Source organism: Sinocyclocheilus rhinocerous, unplaced genomic scaffold (assembly GCF_001515625.1).
Source record: "Sinocyclocheilus rhinocerous isolate Xijiao unplaced genomic scaffold, SAMN03320098_v1.1 scaffold431, whole genome shotgun sequence".
NCBI classification, from domain to species: Eukaryota; Metazoa; Chordata; class Actinopteri; order Cypriniformes; family Cyprinidae; genus Sinocyclocheilus; species Sinocyclocheilus rhinocerous.
This window is the reverse complement of record NW_015624541.1, coordinates 915,929-938,023: the sequence shown is the minus strand read 5'-3', so window position 1 is coordinate 938,023 and position 22,095 is coordinate 915,929. Positions and strand designations below refer to the sequence as shown.

The 22,095-nt window shown below is 37.1% G+C and overlaps 1 protein-coding gene across 3 annotated transcripts; it reads left to right on the top strand.

Annotated features, from left to right (window-relative positions):
• Window positions 1–949: 949 nt before the first annotated feature.
• LOC107741423 (girdin-like) lies at window positions 950–21,883 on the top strand. Of its 3 annotated transcripts, none has more exons than XM_016554157.1 (29): window positions 950–1,225; window positions 1,899–2,047; window positions 2,210–2,318; window positions 4,290–4,359; window positions 4,492–4,550; window positions 4,700–4,783; window positions 4,875–5,015; window positions 5,145–5,287; window positions 6,080–6,161; window positions 6,262–6,420; window positions 7,419–7,565; window positions 7,776–7,956; window positions 9,295–9,410; window positions 9,500–9,589; window positions 9,705–10,319; window positions 10,720–10,899; window positions 11,864–12,204; window positions 13,154–13,280; window positions 13,651–14,049; window positions 14,225–14,386; window positions 15,497–15,774; window positions 16,941–17,084; window positions 17,897–18,083; window positions 18,689–18,834; window positions 18,961–19,074; window positions 19,254–19,405; window positions 20,720–21,019; window positions 21,147–21,212; window positions 21,667–21,883. In XM_016554157.1, the coding sequence occupies exons 1-29, from the start codon at window positions 1,160–1,162 to the stop codon at window positions 21,717–21,719; spliced, it is 4,860 nt and encodes a 1,619-aa protein (XP_016409643.1). In that variant the 5' UTR covers window positions 950–1,159; the 3' UTR covers window positions 21,720–21,883. The 3 variants fall into 3 exon arrangements, with proteins under 3 accessions (XP_016409643.1, XP_016409637.1, XP_016409652.1); XM_016554151.1 differs by having other exon boundaries at window positions 1,875–2,047; XM_016554166.1 differs by lacking the exons at window positions 950–1,225; window positions 1,899–2,047; window positions 2,210–2,318; ... (3 more) ...; window positions 4,875–5,015; window positions 5,145–5,287 and adding an exon at window positions 5,623–5,759.
• The last annotated feature ends 212 nt before the right edge of the window (window positions 21,884–22,095 follow it).

The window sequence follows — 22,095 nt, the reverse complement described above, 5'->3', positions numbered from 1 at the left end:
CATGCTTCTAGTTGTTTATTAAAAGTAGTTAGTTTTGCACTAGTGATCATAATAGTTTCAACTAATTTCAACTTGTTTCAGTGGATTGGTCATTCCAGGAAATTTTTTTTTTTACACACACACACACACACACACACATACTTGTATTTGTGGTTTACGGTCTCCATAGGTAGGCGTAATGGTTTTTATACTGTACAAACTGTATTTTCTATTGCCCTACACCAACCCTACCCCTAAACCTACCCCTCACAGGAAACTGCTGCCAGTTTTTGAATTTCATAAAACACCGTTTTGTATGTTTTTTAAGCCTTTTGTTTTACGGGGACACAGGAAGTGTCCTCATAAACCATGTTTACGTTGTAGTACCCATGTCATTAATATACACATTTGTGTCCTCATAAACCATATATACCTGTACACACACACACACACACACACACACACAAATAGGCCTATAATACAATTTTGGAGACAATATGATTTTTTTTCCATTTTTTTCAATATGATTTTTTTTCGGCACTACACCGTTTCACCATAAGAGAGCGGCAAAAACTCAATTTTCCTCTTCTGTCAATCTCAAATTCGATAAAAATCTCACCCAAGTCACCTTGCAAATCATGCATAGATGCATTTGCATATAACCTACATCGTTTATTTTAGGAGTACTCTCGATGACTTTCATTGACATGAATAGATTTCATTTTCCTGTGCTGCCCACACACCTATAGGCTGTGTCTCAAAGTGTAATAAGGCACGTACTGCATTTTTGGACAGACGCGTTTGTGGAGAGTGGCTATGAATCGACGCTCAAAATGCAACACAAAATGCAATCTAGATAGGCGGCCTATGAGGTTTTGAGACACAACCCGTCTGTTGCGGTCTCGCGCTGTTCAATGTGGAAACGCGCGTCACGGGCGTCATGCTGACATGAGGACGCGCAGAGGGGAACAGATCTAATGCAATGCAACTCTAGATTCCGGTGTGGTTTCGAAGTGTGTCTAATGAAGGAAGGGAAAGGCACAGAAAGCAAATATGTTAACAGTTAAACAGTTTTATCTTGACAGTTTGTTGTCAAGAGAATTACGGTAACCATGAGTGTTCTCGTCAAAGTCTATTATTTAAATAATCCGTTGTGTTTTGAGGAATAAAGGTACTGTACATGAAGATGGACGTAGACGTTACGGAAATGTTAGAAGAATTTATGGGAAGTGCACTTGTTACATGGGTAGGTGGTAAGCATAAAAAATTAAAAGTTCTTTGATAATTTTCATTTTGTTCGATAAAAAGTTTGGTAAACTTTACAAACCAGTTCAGACGTAGGCTATTCTGCAACTGTAAATAATGTTCAGAAGTTATTCTTGATCAATTAATGTTACGTACAGTTAAATCTGAACATTAACAAATTAAAAAATGGTCAACATTTATGCTGTTCTCTGCTGAAAACTCGCTGGTTTGGTCCAAGTTGATAGACCATCTTGGACAAACAACGTTTGGCCAGCTAGTTGTTGGTCCAAGATGGTCTATCAACTTGAACCAAACCAGCTAACATGTTCCAAAACAAAGCTAAGAGTGTAATAAGTTTGCAGTCTGGTTTTTGCAGCTAATGGCCAACTAGAACCAGCTAAAAACAGCCACCATGGTTTGAAACAAACCTATTTTAAACATCGAGGGATATCTTAAAATATCTCAATGATTTCTTTAGAATTTAGAGTCAAAATGAAACCTTCAATTTACTTAAGAGGATTTGGACAACCGCCCAATACCTTTAGCAAACTTCATGTAGATAGGAAACAGGAATAATAAAGCTTTCACAACAGAGAACAGATCTGTTATATTCAGATATCAGTTTTTATTATGCATCTTGATGGGAGCAGGGCATTGTTTTCATTGTCTGCAAGGTTCATCTATTTGAGGGTATTGTTGATGAGGAGGAGAATGGATCACTCTCTCAGGAATATATGGAAGTAAACTTCAACTCCCAGAATGCCGTGAGGCAGTACCTGAAGCTTACCAATGGAGTATACCTCAATGAGGTCATGAGGATCATGTAAGACAGACTCAAAAAGTGAAAGTATTAAAAAATTAAAGTTATCTGTTTTGTTTTAAATAATGTAGCATGAATAAAAAAGCTGACGATTCATTGATGGTAGTTCAGCAGTGACTCAGCTAATGCCGACATGTTTGTTGTTTGTTTGGTTTCTTTAATCAGTGATCCCAATCCAAAGGCAGAACAAATCTACCACAATGTGGGTGACGACAAGATTCTCAGGGTGCAGAACTTTTCCATCCTCAATCGTCACTTGAGATCATACTATCAGGTATTGAATTAAAGCATCAGTCAAATCACTGTGTAAACATGAGAAATATCTCTGCATGTACATTCCACAAATACATAATATTGCCCTGACTAAAATATAAATGCTGCCAGCACCTGATGGTAAAGATCAGGTAAATAGTGTATGAATGAATGAATCCACTAACTCGCTGAACAGTATGTACTGACCCTGTAGCTGTGGAACACGTTAGCCATGTTTTTTTTTTTTAGGTTTCTGTGGTTTCACTTCTTGTTTCAAATGTGGACATGTTTTTGTGCTTTTATTTTCACACAAAGCATTTGGAAACGACAATGTATTTTGTGTTCTGGACATTTTAAAATTAAAATGAAAGCAAAAAATAAATGGTAGCAAAAAACTCTAAATTATGGTTTAGCTGGATCTCGTATTGACCTGCATTATCTGGATTTTTGACATTAGCTCTTTTAAAATATAAATGAAGTGTGCTTGATGACTGCACAGTAGTTGGATTTCTTTGAGGAAACTATCTGATTACACTAAATTACACTAAATATAGGCAGGTGATGCATACATTTCTGTGCAAGCATAAGAGGAATCTTAAGTGAAGCAACCAGTGTTGATTACTAAACACAGTTATTGTGTTTACTAAACAGTACTGTTAACTAAAACTATTAAAAATCCTTTTCATTAATTGAAATAAGGCTGGAATAAAATGTAAGTATTATACTCAGAAAAAAAAGATACACAAGCTGTCACTGGGGCAGTACCCTTTCAAAAGGTACACCTTCATATATGAGAGTGTAGATGAAAACCTTAAACAAAACAAATCAGAAGTGTTGCCTTGGCAGCTAACTGAAATAAAATAAGTTTAAGTACTAAAATGACTAAAAAAGGGGGTCTGAATACTTTCCGTACCCACTGTATATAAAAACTAAATCTTAAAACTAGAATTAAAATGAAAATCGAAAAAATAAAAATAAAAGCTCAATTCAAAATATTCATAAATATTAGAAATAATACTATTAATACTAAAATAATACTGCATGTAACTTGTGACATTTCTTTAAACTATTTCACCATGTTTGCTCGACTTTTTGCCTTCACTATAGTTAATAAAATTTGCAAAAACAATTTATAGAATTATTAAAAATGAAAACAATAAAACACCACAGGGCATGTCAAATACCCAAATAAAAAACAAAATGTTACATTCTTGTAAAAAAAAAAAAAAGAATGAAAGAAAGAAAGAAAGAAAAACGTAATTATTTAAATCATTACTTAAATAATAATTTTTTTTTTACAAGAATGTAACATTTTACAGTGATGGCGAACTTCTCCATACACTTATAAAAAGTACCACGGTTGGTACTTTTTGGAATTGTGTAAATAACACTGTATATAAATTTGGTAATCAATAAATGCCATCCTATATATCACTGTACCATGGTACTGCCACAGTATACAGTAAGTCGTTTTTAAAAGCATTAGAAAATTAGCAGTGCAATAACAAGATCATCAGTCATACTGAATAAGATGTCAGTTGCAGCAGATTAATAAGCCTATTTTCCACAATCATGCTTGTTTTCTTTTGGCCATGATTGCATATGAATAAGTTTCTTCTGTGCTCTAATAAATAACACTGTATATAAATTTGGTAATCAATAAATGCCATCCTATATATCACTGTACCATGGTACTGCCACAGTATACAGTAAGTCGTTTTTAAAAGCATTAGAAAATTAGCAGTGCAATAACAAGATCATCAGTCATACTGAATAAGATGTCAGTTGCAGCAGATTAATTTTAGTTGCAGCCTATTTTCCACAATCATGCTTGTTTTCTTTTGGCCATGATTGCATATTAATAAGTTTCTTCTGTGCTCTAATGCGTGTCATACTTAAACCTCTTACTTGTGCATTGTCTGGGATGACAGCAGAGCACCAATGAGGTTTTAATGCTTGTCATTTCTTTCTTTCACGCGTGTTTCTCTTTAAGGAGAACCTACAGCAGCTGGTGCTGATGCCGCTACCAAATGTTGCTGTTTTAGGTCGAGATCCCCTGACAGGTGCGGTCCTGTCATTTGAAAAAAGGAAAACATTTCTCTCTAATTATTATTAAATAAACAGAAATGTTAAAAAAGTCCACATTTTTAAGTAAATATGCTGCGTTGGTGTTATGTTGGTTTCCTTGTCAATAGAGGGCGCTGTTGCAGAGCTCAGACGACTGCTACTGTTATTGCTAGGCTGTGCAGTACAGGTAACTAAACACTGTAAACACTTTTAATATCTTTAATGGACAGTTTCAGCACTGTAAATTGATTAGAGTGTATTGTTACTAATGTAAACATATTGATGCTTGCAGTGTGTGATTCATTTCTCTCTGTTCCTATGACTCATTGTCACCAGTGTGAAAGGAAAGAAACATTCATTCAGCAGATTCAGTGCTTGGACATTGATACACAAGCAGAGCTTGCACTTTGCATACAGGAGGTCAGTGTATTTGAACATATCCTGATCGTAATTTCAAACTAAAGCCCATTTGTGTAGTGTGCAACTAACCCTGTGATCCACCCTGCTCCAGGTGACCCAGGACCCGAACGCAGTGCTTCCTTTGGAGTTTGGAGACATGTGTGGGCTGAATGGAGCCGAGCTGCAGACTCTATTCTGCTCCATGGCCAAACAGATCCAGAACCTGCTAGCCCAACGAGACACACACTTGGAGGTGAGAGAAGAATTTATTTTAGCAGTCTGACATTTTCAGGTGCAAGTACAGTAGGTGAGGCTAGATATGATTCATTCACAGTTGTGTTCAGAAAGTTCTTCAGCTTTGGTTTCTCTGTTTGATTTTCAGAGGATAGCCGAGCTTTGTCAGGAACAGGAATCATCTACAGCCCATATAACCACGTCGAGTGGGTTTGGAGATGGACTTCCTGAAGGACTGGCTGTGCAGCTGGCAGACAGCAAAGCTAAACTGCGCCGACTCAAACAGGAACTGTGAGTTCATTTGCTAATGCATACATGATGCTTTATTTGTGGACAATATACAATATTACAGTTTTTACTGTATTTGTGATCAAATAAATGCAGACTTGTTGAGCAGAAGAGACTTTCAAGAGCATAAGAGTTTCAAAAACAATAAAAACAATCTTTTTGACCTCAAACCTTCATTTTATTCAAGTCACCGTTATTATTATAATTATGAAAAGTAACGTGTGTGATTTTAGCAATGTTAAAATATCAAGACCGTACATTTTTGTTTGGACTTGACAAGTAGCCTGACATAACATATCATAACATATCATTATTCTCTGTTTGATTTTCAGAGGATAGCCGAGCTTTGTCAGGAACAGGAATCATCTACAGCCCATATAACCACGTCGAGTGGGTTTGGAGATGGACTTCCTGAAGGACTGGCTGTGCAGCTGGCAGACAGCAAAGCTAAACTGCGCCGACTCAAACAGGAACTGTGAGTTCATTTGCTAATGCATACATGATGCTTTATTTGTGGACAATATACAATATTACAATTTTTACTGTATTTGTGATCAAATAAATAAATGCATTTTATTCAAGTCACCGTTATTATTATAATTATGAAAAGTAACGTGTGTGATTTTAGCAATGTTAAAATATCAAGACCGTACATTTTTGTTTGGACTTGACAAGTAGCCTGACATAACATATCATAACATATCATTATTTTTATAATTTCGTTATGTTACACTAGTGGCAGAGAAATTACACACTTCACCTTTGAAAGTATTTACACATGAAAATGTCTTAAAGGGAGGATAAAGGTGATCAACTACTGGATTGCAAGCAAGAAATGCAAACTATGGAGGAAGAAATGAAGAAACTACAGAAGGAAGTGAGCTCACTATACTGATAATAGACACCCTATAATGATCATTTATAAATGTGTATGGACACTGGACACTGACATACCATCTTATGTTTGGATGGCTCAGAACCGAGCGTTGCAGGTGGAAGCGCGTGTGAGTCGGGGTCTGAAGGATGAGTTGGACTGTCAGCGTGAGCGTGCAGCCAGAGTAGAGCAACTGCAGGCGGAGCTGAAAAACTGCACACATCGGCTCCGCAGCATGGAGCTGTACCGCACACAGCTGAAGGTAGAGGTGGAGATATACATTACGCTGAATCATCATGCTTTGCAATTAGGAATGACAAAGTGGTGGGCTATAATTTGGAAATGGAGTAATATTTTGTGCTACTTGTATTCTGGCAAATGATCAGCTGTGAGAACTGAAAGTTGCAAGAAAAGAAGACTAAAGGTAAATTAAATTGCAGGAAGTTACTTTTAAAGGAATAGGTCTCTGAATAAAAAATTCAGTCATTTACTCACCCTCATGTCGTTCCAAAACCATAAGACTCACTTTCTTCAGTTGAACACAAAAGGAAACCTGCATGACACTACCATTTATAACACATTTATTTGATCAAAATACAGTAAAAATAGTAACATTGTGAATATAACAATTTAAAATAACTGTTTTCTATTGTAATATATATTACAATGTAATTTATTTCTGTCATGGCAAAGCTGAATTATCAGCAGCCATCACTCCAGTCTTCAGTCACATGATATTTCAGAAATCATTCTGATATGTTGATTTCATGCTCAAGATTTCTTATTATTATCATTGTCAAAAAAAAAATCAAGTGTGCTACGTAATATTTTTGTGGAAACTGTGATAGCTTATTTTCAAGAGTCTTTGATAAATAGAAAGTCCAAAAAACAGCATTTAAAATTATTAATTCCTAAAAAAAAAATCAATATATATATATATTTTAAACTTACTGATCCCAAACTTTTGAATGGTAGTGTATTATTTGCATTTGGATTAAAAAAGTGGAGTGCTTTCATCTGGAAATAATATTAAATTAGTTAATTATTGGATAATTAGTAATGACATTATCAAATTTGTAGAATAAAAGCTTTAAAAAAAGTTGTTATCAGTCATAAAACATGTTGCATAAAGAGTCTCTGGTTAGCAGTGTGAAGATTCTGCAAAAATATCAGAGAAGAAAGTAAGTCAGGTTTGGGTTTGGAACAGCATGAAAGTTAGGTGAATGATTTCTTGAACAGTCATTTTCTCTGGCCCTACAGGAGCAGCAGCAGTACTGCGCCTCGCTGCAAGAGAACAAGGCACTTCTGGATGAGCAGCTGGCTGACTCTCGAGCACGTTGCACTGCTCTGCGGGAACTGGAGAAGGAAAATCTTCTTCTCAGGCAGAAGCTTGTGGATATGGAGGGTGTATGAATGACTTTATGAACTTATGGTGTTTAATTGCTATGCTTCCATTTGACACTATGGAGCTCAAGTTTGATTAATTATGTTGGGTTGTAAGAAAACTTCTAAAATTTGCTTTAAAATGTATGAAAGTTATATGAAAGAATTGCATTCTTCTAAAATGTATGATGTATATTCATGATGCTTTATGGTTATATAATTGCATTTATGTAGGAGCGAGATGTTGAGAGACAGAGGGTAGACGAGCTGTTGGAGATGAATATGAGTCTGCAGGTGGATCTCAAGCGTCAGGTTCATTCTGTGGGTGTCAGTCAAAATGTGACTCTTCAGCATTTCCTCCAATCAGAGCTAGAGTCAGACGAGGACGTTCAGGAAATTTACATGCCTGAGATTGGTAGGTTTTATGTATGATTTGATATTATGATATTTGATATTATGACTCAGCTGCCATCGGTAGACGACTGATTTCATGACTTCATGCATATGTATATCAATCATGTATATGCAGATCAAGCTGTCGTGTTGAAGAATAGACATTTATGCATACATTTACATTTCACCCTATCACAAGCACTCAATCTTAAAGGATCTTTCACACAGAAATTAAAATTCTGTCAACGTTCACTCACACCTATGTCTTTCCAAACCTGTTTGTTGTTTTTTTATTCTGTAAAGCACAAAAGGAAAAGATTAGCATTGTTCTGGATGCTCTTTTCCATACAGTGAAAATGAAGGAGAGCAGACAGTGCTAAGCTCCAAAGATTTTTATAAATAACACTTTCATGTTGATTTTTTCAACTTTTTTGAAGCTTGACAATGTTCATCCATATTTTCATTGTGTGATAAAGAGAAGAAGAAACATCCTGCCCTGCTTCTCATGAGTTGACAACAGAAATTTCATTTTTGAGTAAACTAATCCGTAGAGGAATAGTTCACCCAAAAATGAAAACTCTGTGATCATTTACTCACCCTCATGTCATTCCAAACCCATAAGACTTTGGTCAAAGGTATTTTAATGAAACCTGAGAGGTTTCTGTCTCTCAACTGAAAGTACAAGTAAACGAAACCTAGAATATGATATCTCTCCACAAGACTAGATTAAGATTCAACTCATTTGGATTCATTTTGCGACACCTTTCTAAATTTTATTTACCTGAACTTTCAATGGAGGAACAAAAAGCTGTAAGATTTCATTAAAAATATCTTAATTTACGTTTCAAAGATTAACCAAAGTCTTATGGGTTTGTAATGACATGAGGGTGAGTAAATTGACAGAATTTTTATTTTGGGGTGAACTATCCATTTAATAACATTTGCATTTATGCATTTAGCAGATGCTTTTGTCCAAAGTGATTTATAAAAAGAGGAACAAAAGCAGTTTGTCAAGGAGCCAACAATATTCGTAATATACAATGCCAGGTTTATTTGACAACTGGATTAGAAAGCGAGCAAGAGAAGAGGAGAAATGCAGAGAAGAAAAGTTTTTTTAATACGTGTGAGAGTGGGTAAGTGCATTGGTTTAAGGGTGTGGGGTGGTTAAGTGCTCAAGAATAAGGTGTGCTCAGCTGCTTCTTGAAAGTTGCAGTGGTCTCAGCAGTTCAGGTGGAGGTTGGCAACTCATTCTAACAGAGAGGAACAGAGAGGATGAAGGTTTTGGAGAGTGACTTTTTGCCTCGTTGTAAAGGAACAATAAGGAATAACATGTGCATGTGTCTCTCTTACTGTCATTTAGATCTGAAGCCTCTCAGTGAGGAGGTAAACGAGGCTTCCTCTCTGAGGCTTCTGGGAGCTGAAAATGAGAATGCTGAACTGAGGAGACGACTGGAGCTCCTGCAAGCTGAACGAGAGGCCAGTGGATGCTTCGACATTTTAATCCTCGGGCTACAAATTGATTCTTGTAAATTCTCAGGTTTCCCATGTTCCCGTCTCTCTTGCAGTCTCAGCAGGCCATCTCCCCTGACATGACTGAAGAGCTCCAGAGACGCATGGACCAACTCTCACAAAAGCTTCAAAGCACCCTCAAGGAGGTGAGGCACTTAAGATGGATTTAAAGACAGTTATTCTAAGCGTTTTGTCTACTGTCATTTTGTCCTCGTCTCAACTCTTTGAATCAGGCCCTGCCATTTCTCTTTCAACTGTCAGATGGCGTGTCTGAAGAATGAAAATAGCAGCTTGAAGATAAATCTCGAAGAGCTGAGGACAAAACAGCAACGGAAAGACCTAGAGGAAGAGAGAGCAGCCTCGAAGGGAAAAGAAGGGAAAAAGCCAATAATCCCAAGAGGGGAATGCGAGGGATATGACACAAGAAGAGAGAAACACGATGGAAAAGAAGGCGTAATAAAAGCCCAGAGAGAAGATGGAGAGGGGGGAGAGGGGAGCGTAGTAATCCTCAGCGAGAGAAAAAAGAAGGTTATAGATGAAATGAACACCAAAGAGAGAGGAGAGGCTGAGGGTGAGAAAGAAATTGAAAGGAAGAAAGATATCACAGAAGAGGCATCTCAGACGTACAGCACTGAAGCCCAGAAGACAGAAGAAGATAAATTCTCCCAGGACGCCCTCGCCCTGCATAACCAGCTTCAGCAGGCCCTGGAAGAGGCTGACAGACAGACCACTTTAGCCCAGGATTTGCGCTCCAAACTGGCAGAGCAGAGTAAGAAGGTCTTGGAGGCCGAACATAAGCTAGTTTTCCTGGAGGCTGAGAATCAGCGGCTGAAGAAGGCAGCAGAGAGCCTCATGGAGGCTAGGAAACAAATAGAGGTAATGAACCATCAAGCTATGACACAGAAAAACCTTAATTACTACATCATTGCACAAACTCCTTCAACATCCAGCCATATAATGGTCCAGTCGATAACGGCAATGACTCACCAAGTAAAAACGCAACTCCCTGCCACTAGCAATTAAGAAAGAAATTCAATATGTATACTAGACCCGTGTAAAACAAGCACTATTTCTCACAGTGACGACTTTTTCCACTTTTTCCATTGTATCATATGGCATAATGAACTGGGATTGCACTTGAAGAGATGCCAGCCTGATTTCCTCAAGGAACGGTCTTTGAATCATCACCATTGTGCCTTTAAGCACAGCACTTCACTTTGATATGCTTTGGATAAAAGTGTCTGCTAAATAACCACTTAATATGTTTATCTGTCAGGTGCTGCAGGGTGAGTCTATGCAGCAGGAGGAGGAACTGATGCATCTGCGCAGTCAGGTGGAGTTTCAGAAGATGCAGGCCACAGTGATTGCTCAATTAGAGGGAGAGAGGGCAGCCTTGGAGAGGGAGAGAGAGACACTCAGAGGCACCGTAGACTCACTCAGGGCTGCAGTACGCAAGGTGAAGCGGGTTAATTGTTCGCCCTTTTGCTGTACTAGAAGATATGGATTACATGGCTGGGGAAACATTGAGATTAATGGTGCCTACATTAAAATTATGCTGTAACAATGAGTAGATATCAAAAAACACAATGGGCAGAGAATCAGCATGGGTAACAGTAATTAGACACCAATAGATGATAATTGGTCTTGAAAGTGGTAGTTCACAGAAAATTTGAAGTTCTGTTATCATTTACTCACCCTCATGTTGTCCAAACTCGCATGCGTTCTTTTGTGGAAAGCAAAGGAAAATACATACAGTTAAAGTGAATGAGAACTAAAGTTGTCAAGCCCCCAAAAGATTTAAAAACACCATAAAAGTAGTTCATATGAATATGTTAGTCCATATGAGCTATATTATATGGATCTGTGTGAAGAACAGACCAAAATGTTAATTACAAATTTACATCTCTTAATTCTCATTTGCATATTCAAACTTTGGAGTATAAAGATGCCTCATGCCATGTTTAACGTCAGTAATGCCATTGGTTCTTGTCTCATGACTGAACATGACATGCCAACTTTATATATGTTGATTTGAGAGTTGTGCTGAAAGGAAAGATTTTCGTTGCAAAAACCATTTAAATTTCAAATTAAATCCATATACAAGCTTCAAAAGCCTTTCAATTTAGCATACAAGTCATATAGATTACTTTTATGTCAGTAAGATTTTTGCTTTGAAAGAAATTCATACTTTTATTCAGCAAAGAGGCATTAAATTGATCTGAAGTGACAGTAAAGGCTTTTCTTTGACTTTGACTTTGACTTTCCTTGTGTACTTCAAGGAGTATTAACAGCATATAGAGATACAAGCATCAAGTAAATTATGACAGAACGTTAATTTTTAGGTCAACTATTCTTTCAAATCTGAAGAAAAGTGAGTGTTTTCTATTTGTTGACTGAACTAAGCAAACTATTTTTTATAGGGTGATCAGTTGGAGCTGACCAACCAAAACCTTAAGGCAGACCTTGAAAGATTGGGACGGACCTTAGAGTCTGCCAGGCGGCATGAAGAGGAGCTACAAGCTGAACTGCGAGAATCTGGCGTGGAGATGGAGTCTTTGACTCGAGGACGGGAAGAAGCGCTTCTTGAAGTCATGCGACTGGAGCAAGAGAAGGAGTCGTGTCAGGCAGAGTTGGACAGTCAACGGCGTGAGCTACGACAACGAGAGCGAGAAATGATCAGACTTAGACAGCAACTGGAAAGCACAACATCTGCTCTAGAGCATGGCAACCAACGAGCCTGCAGCCTAGAGGCACAAAACAGGTACAGACATAAGTACAGGCAAAAGGACCTTAGCACTCATTATTTACTCACTTTCATGTCATGATATTAAAAACTTTTACACTGTTACAAAAAAAACATATTTCAAATAAATGCTGTTCTTTTTAACTTTCTGTTTATCAAAGATATAAAAAAAATATATATTACAGTTTCCACAAAATATTAATCAGCACAACTATTTTGAACATTGATAATAAAAGTAAATGTTTCTTTAGCACCAAAACAGCATATTAGAAACATTTCTGAAGGATCATGTGACACCGAAGACTGAAGTAATGGCTCCTGAAATGTCAGCTTTGCCATCACATGAATAAATTACATTGTAAAATATATTAAAATAGAAAACAGTTCACAATATTACTATGTGTACTGTATTTTTAAACAAATAAATGCAGCATCGGTTAGCATAAGAGATTTATTTGAAAAATCTTACCACTTTTTCGATGAATGTCATGTCTTGTCATATCATAGGGACCTTGTTCTAACAAGCTCCAAAAATTACCAAACACAATGAATGTAGTTTACATGACTTGTGCGCAATATATAATTTTAACCTAAGTTCAAGTAGTTATTCACTATTGATAATCTTCCACTGCAGCTTTCAAATCTCTATCAGCATTAGTTCTTATCTGTCTGTTGCTCACACATCATATTGCTTCAGAAAACGTGGAATATAGTGCGCAAGTTGTATGGACCACCTAAGACTTTATGAAACTTTTATGATGCCTTTTTTGGTGTTTTTTTATCTTTTTGTGGAACAACAAATGGAACAACACAATGACGAGTATTTAATGAATATATTTTCATTTTGTGAACTCTTTAATTCACACAGAACCCTTTGTCAAAGTCCTTATTTCTGATCTTATGAAATAAATAGTATGGCATAAGAATATTATGTGTATCACTCACTACATCTGTCATATGCCCACAGACGCATGTGTCAGGAGATTTCTCAGCTCAAAGAGACATCTGCCCAGTTCGAGGAGCTGCAGAAGGAGAATCTGCAGCTCGGTACACTCAACGCTGAGAGGAAGGTCCAGATTGACTCTCTAACAAAGGTCTGTGTGCAGTATTCAACGTGTTTGTTTGCAAGATCTGAATGATAAAAGCAATTACTATAGCGCTTCAGTACACCATATTTCTGCAATTATGTTTGCCTCGAGGTCCCACTGAGCTGAGATCTTGCAAAATGGGCCTCTTTGAATATTTCCTTTCAACCAGATAATTGTTTTCTAGTTGCTTTTTTATCTGAAAATCCTCAGCGCAATTAGATTTCCCCTCCTTGGACAACTGTGCTGAAAATGCATCTTTGTGAGATTAATGAAAGCTGTTATTGCTCAGGTTTTCCTAAAGAGTCACGTGGTTGGTTCTGGATAAAGCTAGTAAGGTACAGTAATTGTCTAACTTTAATATCTCACTCACAACCAGGATCTGGCTAATGAGAGTGCCCATTCCCGAGAGTTATCCAATCAAATCGCACAGCTGAACCGAACACTTGAAGAGCTGCAGACCAAGCTTGAAATGGCAGCTACACAACAGCAGCAGTCATCTCCAGAGGTTGCTTTTTCACCTCCTGACTCACACACACAGAGAATCGAGGGTTGTGAATCAAACAGACAGTCTCCACCGCTGTCAGGAAGCCCCCAGGAGGCCACTGTCAGTACTGTACATAAGGTTAACCACAACCAGAGCTTTGGGCCTACAGACTCTGTCTATGCAGCAGAAGACTCTGAAAACACAAGGAACAAACAACCACACACAACGGCAGAGACTGGCACTGGCAGCCAGGAGGCGTCGAGTCAAAGACTGATAAATACGGAAAGGGAGGTGAGATAAAATGCAAAACACACACTGAAATGTTATTACGTTTTGGGCCCCGCAAGGCAACCTCACGTATGTTTTTATTTAAACTTCATTAACGCCATCCAGGGATTCTGATTACATTCTAAATGAATGGATATCAACTTGTATGCTGAACTCTGTGCCTCTGGTTGTATCCCAGAATGCAGTGCTGCAGCGAGAGCGGGAGGTGTTGCTGTCTCAGCTGACTCAGTCTCAGTCAGCCTGTGCTCACCTCAGAGAGCAGTTGGATGCCCTGCAGCGCCACTCCATCTCGCTGCAAGAGAACTGTGCTAAATTACAGGCCCTCAACACCAAACTACAGGTGAGTGCTTGATTGAGTGGGTTGCTGGTCTCAAAAAGGACCCTTGACACTGAAATAAAGACTGGGGTATTTTAGAAACTGACATTTGTTTAAAGGGGTGGTTGATTGCGATTTCACTTTTTTAATGTTAGTTAGTGTGTAATGTTGCTGTTTGAGCATAAAAAATATCTGCAAAGTTACGAAGCTGAAAGTTCAATGCAAACGGAGATATCGTCTTTTAAAATTCTGGCAGTTTAATGCCTACAAAAACGGCTGGTAGGGACTACAACAAGTTACTTCCCGGGTTCGTGACATCACAAACCCAGATAAACCCCACCCTCGGGAAAAGGCAGCAAAGGGGGCGAGGCCATGCTGCGCTGCTTTAGAGAAGAGGAAGAGAAAACTAGAGGTGCACGTAAAAATCTATTCATATATGAATCGCGATTCTGTCTTCTAACGATTCTAATGGATTCACAAGTTTCAAAATCAATGTTCTAAAGCAGCATTTCTTAATACTGTTCCTCGCGTCCCCCTGCTCTGCACACGCTCTGCATCTCTCTCTCTCTCTCTCTCTCTCTCTCTCTCTCTCTCATTCAGCTCAGCTCCAACAATGAACTGTTCCAATTATACACTTATTTTCACATAGCTATGAGAAGCGTTATACACGGATGTCCATGCAGTTGCCGTACTGTATTAAAGCTTTAATCAGGATAAAACCATATTAAAAGCTAACATAAGCAGTAGCATTTACAAATAACAGCATATCTAAAAGTATGAGACAACAACAAACAAAAAAACATAGGCCTACCATTAAAAGCCGTGCTTGCACAGGTTCTGCACGATCCTCTTCAATAATATCCTCTGCTTCTCAATCTGGCTCAAACTGATAAGCGATATTAACGACGCTGTTGTTTACAATACAACCTGAGCACATGCTGCTGAGGTGAGGGGCGGGACGTTTAGCCAATCACAACACACTGGGCCAGCTAACAAATCAGAGCCCATCGCCTATTTCTGAGGGCGGGGCTTCATAAAAAGCGCAAAGCAACAAAATGTGATTATTTTAAAGGGGTTAATTCTTTTATATACCCACTGTATCTTCTTTATTTTAACCTATTTCCCCTCATTCAGGTGGAACAGGCATCTCTGAGCTCCGAACATGCGGCAGTGTTGGCACGTTGCAATGAGAGCGAACTGCGCTGTGTGGCTCTGAAGGCAGAATCAAGGGTGTGGCTCAAGGAGAAGGAGGAGTCAGTGATGCGCCTAGAGGCTGCAAGGCGGGATCACGAGAGACTGACAGCTCTGCAACAGAGACAGGAGGCGGAGTTAGAAGAGTTGTTGGCCAAACACAGTCAACTGAAAAGCAGCAGTCGCAGTCTAGAAGCTCAATATAAAGACACTGAGGCCAGGTACCGTGTTTTAGACAAGTTTAATTTAATTAATTTAATAATAAATTAATAATCATTTATTTATTTGAAAATAAATTAATTTATAATAATTTATTTAGTAAATAATAATTTTAGCTGATTCGCATAAGAGGTCAAAGGGATAAAATGTGATGTTATTTATTTAATTTAATAAATTAATTTGTAATAATTTAATAATAATAATTTTAGCATACTCACAAAAGTGGTCTAAGAGTTAAAACGGTGAGGTTATTTAATTGTGACCCAGTGACACAAAACCAGTCATATTGAGATTTAAACATCATCTGAAACCGGAATAAATAAGCTTACCATTGATGTATGGTTTGTTAGGATATGACAATATTTGGCCGAGATACAACTATTTGAAAATCTGGAATCTGAGGGTGCAACAAAAATCTAAATACTGAGAAAATCGCCTTTAAAGTTGTCCAAATGAAGTTCTTAGCAATGCATATTACTAATCAAAAATTAAGTTTTGATATATTTACGGTAGGAAATTAAAAAAATATTTTCATGGAACATTATCTTTACTTAATATCCTAATGATTTTTGGCATAAAAGAAAAATCGATAATTTTGACCCATACAATGTTTTTTTTTGGCTATTGCTACAAATATACCCCAGCGACTTAAGACTGGTTTTGTGGTCCAGGGTCACAATTAAGAATAAGAATGAATTAAGAATAAATTAATAGTACTTTTAGATAATATATGTGTTTTTTTAGGTCATGTCTTGTTTTAAGTCAATCTGTGATGAATCGAAATATGAATACACAAGGTGTATGAAAAAAGTAAAATAAATGTAGATTCCAAGAAAGTATTAACGAATATTACTAAAATAAAACATACAATAACACACCACATACACACACAGATTTTTTTATTACACATAAAACTTTTACACATAATAAAAAAACTTAAGACTTTGATGTAGCTTGGTTTTAATAAATAGTATGTTGATATAAACATGACTATAGTATTGGTTTATTGTTGTTGAAGTAATTGTTGTTCCATATGACTTTAACATCATATGAAATTAAAACATGAATTTACAGTAGCTGAAATAAACTAAATAATCTCGATTTATGATTTATAAAAATATCTTTCATTTAAGGCTTGTAAAATGTTCTAAATACCGTACTTGTCTAGATATAAGGAGCTGTTGGAGCGAAAAGCAAAGTTGAAGGAGGCAGAGGAATCGATACGTGTGGAGAGACAGAAAATGGAGAAAGTGACACAAGGGCAGGTGGAGAGCGAGAAAGAGCTGGAGAGACTGAAAATGGACAATGAAAGGTGAGAAAAAGTCATAATTGTGGTGACCGCAACACTGGGTTGAAGTTACAGTTGAGCAGATTCTTTTTTTTTTTTTAAAGGTTATTTATGGCGTTTTATGCCTTTATTTAGATAGGACAGTATAGGTCGACAGGAAGTGAAGTGGGTGAGGGGGATGGGATTGGGAAAGGTCCGCGAGCCGGGACTCGAACTCGTGACACCCGAAGCGCAATGGCGCTGTATGTCGGCGCGCTGCCCACGAGGCCATCGGCGTCGACAGTTGAGCAGATTCATAGGAAAGAGAGAGGAAGTGATGATACCACCCACCACAAACTGCTCTTCACCCACTGTGGTGATCGTAAGCCCCACCAAAGTCTCACCAGAGCATGAGTCATTTCATAGCCCAGTTTCCAACAGTTGTTGCCATGGCGTGACGACCTGTGAAAATATTTGTAAAGCTGGTTGCTTTGGTGATGAACGGGATAAAGAAAATATTTCTACATAACCCAGCAGGAGGCAGTTTACTTTTATTCAGTATGTTCAGTTAGTCAGCTTTGATCACTTGTCTAGATGAAGAGACATAAAAAAAGCATGTCTGGGCTTAACCTCAGAATCTAGAGAAATATTTTGCATGAAGAAAAAAGACAATGAAGCCTACATTAGATGTACTTTTAATCATTTAGAGTTGTATAGAAATATATAATATAATCACAAATGGCAAAAAAAAAACATTTTCATTAAGCCTTCTTTAAATCTTTTGGGAGTAAAATATGACCTTCATTAGATGTGTAGTTTAGTTTAATTCACCTGTTCAATGTATTGACTATCTGTAGATATCAGAACTTGCAGAAGGAGTGGTTTCAGGTGCAGTCCGAGCTGCTGGCTCAGAGTTCAGTTCTGCGGGCAGAGTTGAGTATGGCTCAGCTTGAACGGACCAGACTGGAGGGAGAACTCAGCACTCTTAAAGAGCAGAACCAACAGCTGGATCTCAACAACGTCCGTCTCAGCAGCCAAAACCAGGTCTGAGCACAATGCAAATTATGACAGTGTCTGTATATATACAGTATATAAGATTTTTTCTTTCTTTTTCTTTAAAAAAAAATCATGAATCAAATATTCAGCAAGGACAATTTTAATTAAATCAGCATATTACAAATCAGCAAATTACAGTGATTTCTGAAAGATCATGTGACACTGAAGATATAGTAATATCTGGAGTAATGATTCTGAAAATTCAGCTTTACCATCACAGGAATTATTTTAAATAAAATAATAAAAAATATTGAAATAGATTATTTTATAGATTATAATGGTTAGTAATATATATATATATATATATACTGTATTTTTTATTAAATAAATGTAGCCTTCTCAAGATGTCTTTAAATGTAAATTATTAGAGATTCAATTATTATTAATTTTATGTGTTGTATCATTTATTTTATCATAATGCTTCAGTTTTACATTTTTCAAAATTATTTACAGGTTCAGATTTTGTGGTTCTATTATGCATTTCATTATACTGAAAGTCTAATATTAATCACGTTAACTACAAAAAAGTTTAATAATAATTATTTTAATTTATAGTATCATTTATTGCCCTAGTATTTATATGTTTGTTATAGCTCCTAACCCAGTTGAAGGCGAACTTGGAGGAGGAGAACCGACATCTCGTAGAGCAGAACCAGAATCTGGCCAAAGATAACAAGGCCCTTCTGGAGAGCAACCTGGAGAGCCGAGACCAGCACCACAACCAGCAGAGAGAGTACCTGTAAGAACACACACATTTGCAACTCACTTTTATCCACCTTTTCCACATGCACCATGTAGAACGTTCAGCTGTGTACCACCTGCATCATGTTTTTCTCTCCCATCCGTCCATCTCTCTCCACCTCAGTGACAAGCTCAACGAGCTGCGCAGGGAGAAGCAGAAGCTGGTGGATAAGATAATGGATCAGTATCGTGTTTTGGAGCCAGGTCTGCCTGGCATGTGTCCAGCCAAACAACCAAAGTTAGTCAGGCTTTAACATCTGTCTCTAGCAGACCTTTTCACCATGGACACGTTGCTTTACTCACTGTATGCTCTCTTTCATCTTGACATCCTGCCGTTTTTCTCTTTTACCTTTTTTTGACTTATCTGAATCTTACTCGCCGCCTTTCAATCACCTATAAATTCTCTTGTGGCTTCAGGAAGTCGAACTGGATAGCGGACCGCATGAAGAAGCTGATAAAACCTAAAGGTGGAAGCAAAGAAGGCCGTGCTCAGTTTATTGCTGCTGGCAGTATAGAGAACCTCGCGGATACTGTAGACGGTGCTCCCATCTCTTCAGCTCCAGCGCCTGGTGAGACTGCAGAGCTGTATGGCTGGTGTAATAACATTAGATGTACTGTACCACAGAGCGTAAGAGAGTGCCAGGAAGTTAAGACTGCAGGGCTCCCTGGACTCTGTAAAACACAAAAAGGTCCCCAAAAGCCCATAACAATGAATGATGCTGTTACCCTACCACATTATGCCATTCCCTTGGATCACAACCAAACATAGTAATTCTGTGTTTATGTGAAGGAGCAGTGGAATGGAATTTGCAGATCAAATGAATATTGCACAGAGTGTATACAGCACTGAGATTTATGGTAATATAAATGTTGTCTACATTTACAACTGCAGTATTTAATATACAGGCTATTAATGTTCCCTGTTTGTTTAAAGCAAATAAATAAAAAAAATAATAGAAAGAGCAAAGCAATCAATTGTAATTAAAACTGAGTGCTGTTGGTAAGAAAGCTTTGCAACAATAATTCCTACAAGAAATAACAACAGTGGGACACCGTGCTGTGAATAAAGCTCGTTGTTTTCTGAAAAAAAAAAAATAAATAATACTAAATCTAGTAATACTGTATAAATAATAATAATGTATAAATAAAGTAACAGTGTAACATTACTTATATGTAATGTATTTTCTGTGTATATGGTAGATGCATATGACATGGCATTGACTTTTTTTGAGCAAATAAGGGGATTTGTAATTTTTAGAATATATCCAGTATGTTTTCCTTTGTCGTTCTCATAAAAAAAGTTCTGTATTTTGACAAATATATTAAAATTCCATACATTTAAATCAGTATTATACCAGTTTATATGTGAAAGTCACAAAAAGTGTTTTAAAAATGATTATTTTAGCACCATTATTTATTTAGTTTTGCTTTGTAACTTTTTTCTTGACAACTAAGCACATTTCACCTCAAATTCCCATATGGTAATGTATCTGGATTTATTTTTATTTTCAGTGATGATTCTGTTATTGATTCTTGTAATTTTTTTGTAAACAGAATATATTTTCAGCATAAATTAAAGGCAGCACAACAAATACAGTATTAACAATGTGTAAATTTAAATAAGATATTTTATTTATTGTATCTTTTTTTTGTAATTGTTTATATAGTATATATTTATATTATTTTATATTTTTTCAAGTTAGAATAATGAGAATTTGGGGGGATAATGTGCTTAATAATTTTGAAAATAATGTCTCAGTGCAAAAAAAACCCTTAATTGTTAGGTTTGTAAGATTCATCCATAAATACCTTTACCTCAACAGAAAGAGAATGAAAATATTTTATCTTTTACAAAGTACTCTCTTCACTGTTTCACCCCTCAGTTCAAGAGCAGGATCCCATCAGTGCTCCAGTCTCTCCGAGTTCACTAAGGAGAATCTCATCTCAGGCAGAAGAAGACCAACCCAAAGCTAATCTGCGGAGTGGTCGGCGCAAGCTGGGCTCCCGGCACGGCTGGGCTCTCGGCAGGGGCAGAGGAGGAATTTCCCAGTCCTTCAGCCCAGGAGACCAGCGCGTACAGCCTCGCATCCGTCTGCACTCTTCCCAAACAGGCGCCATGGCCCTCTGGGAACATGATGGCAGCCCTACACCCAGCCAGGACAGCCCTAGTGAGGAGGGGAGAGGTAAGAAGGGTAAAGATATAGGGTAAACTAGATAGGGTAGCAGGAAATGAAATTTGCTTAAGGTTGTAAAATAACATGCATTTCTATTTGTTTTTTGTTGATTATAATATCTGTATGTGTGTTTTAGTTGATAGTGAGGAGAACATCTCACCTGCACACTCTGATGTCAGCCGTGTATCATCTGGAACAGAAGGTCAGTCTACAGCAGTGGCTTTTAACTGGTGGATTTTTGTCACAAATTAATCTGTCAACTGGTAGAAGCTAGACACATTAGGTTAATGCCAAAACATCGACATGCTCTTACGATTTAAACATAATCAAACTACACAAGGTGAAATAAAATACAATCCAGAAATTAAATGTGGTTTCACTTGTAAGAAGGATAAAGATTGTCTTTCAAAACTATTAAGTCAATATAAAAACAAGCTGTCTCTTCTTTTCCATTCAGCCTGTCATATTAATACATTTGAACATGGATAAAATACTACATTTCAAGAAAAGTTTTGTTTGCTTTAAATTAGTTAGAATAATTAGCCACTTAATATTCAGCCAGATCAGTTCAGTTCCTTTTAATTATTGATTATGTCTTGATTTATTTTAAGAATGCCCAAAAAGCATTAACAACATCTTTTGTCTCTCTCCTTTAGATTTTCACTCCAGTTTTGACAAGCCACAGGACACAGAAAACAAACAAGCATAAAGCAATAACAATTTGTTAACGCTCATTTAACTACCTTTATCCCTTTTATATATAAAACCTTTATCCCAATTTTATATATAAAACATCCATAAAGCATATAGTATACACTTACTATATGTAATGGTCCAGTACATTTATTATGGGAAAACAAATAAATTAATTTAAAACACATGTGTATGATGCATCCATCATTAATACACTCCATATATTTATAGACATGCGACTATCATGACTTCAATGAAATATTATACTAAATTATTATACTTATATAGTGGATGAGGTTGTAGTTCTTATCCTCACCGATATGTGGCACTATAATGCCCAGTGGTTGGTGTGCTGGTGCCTTTGTATCTGTATAATTATGAGCGTGTCTTAT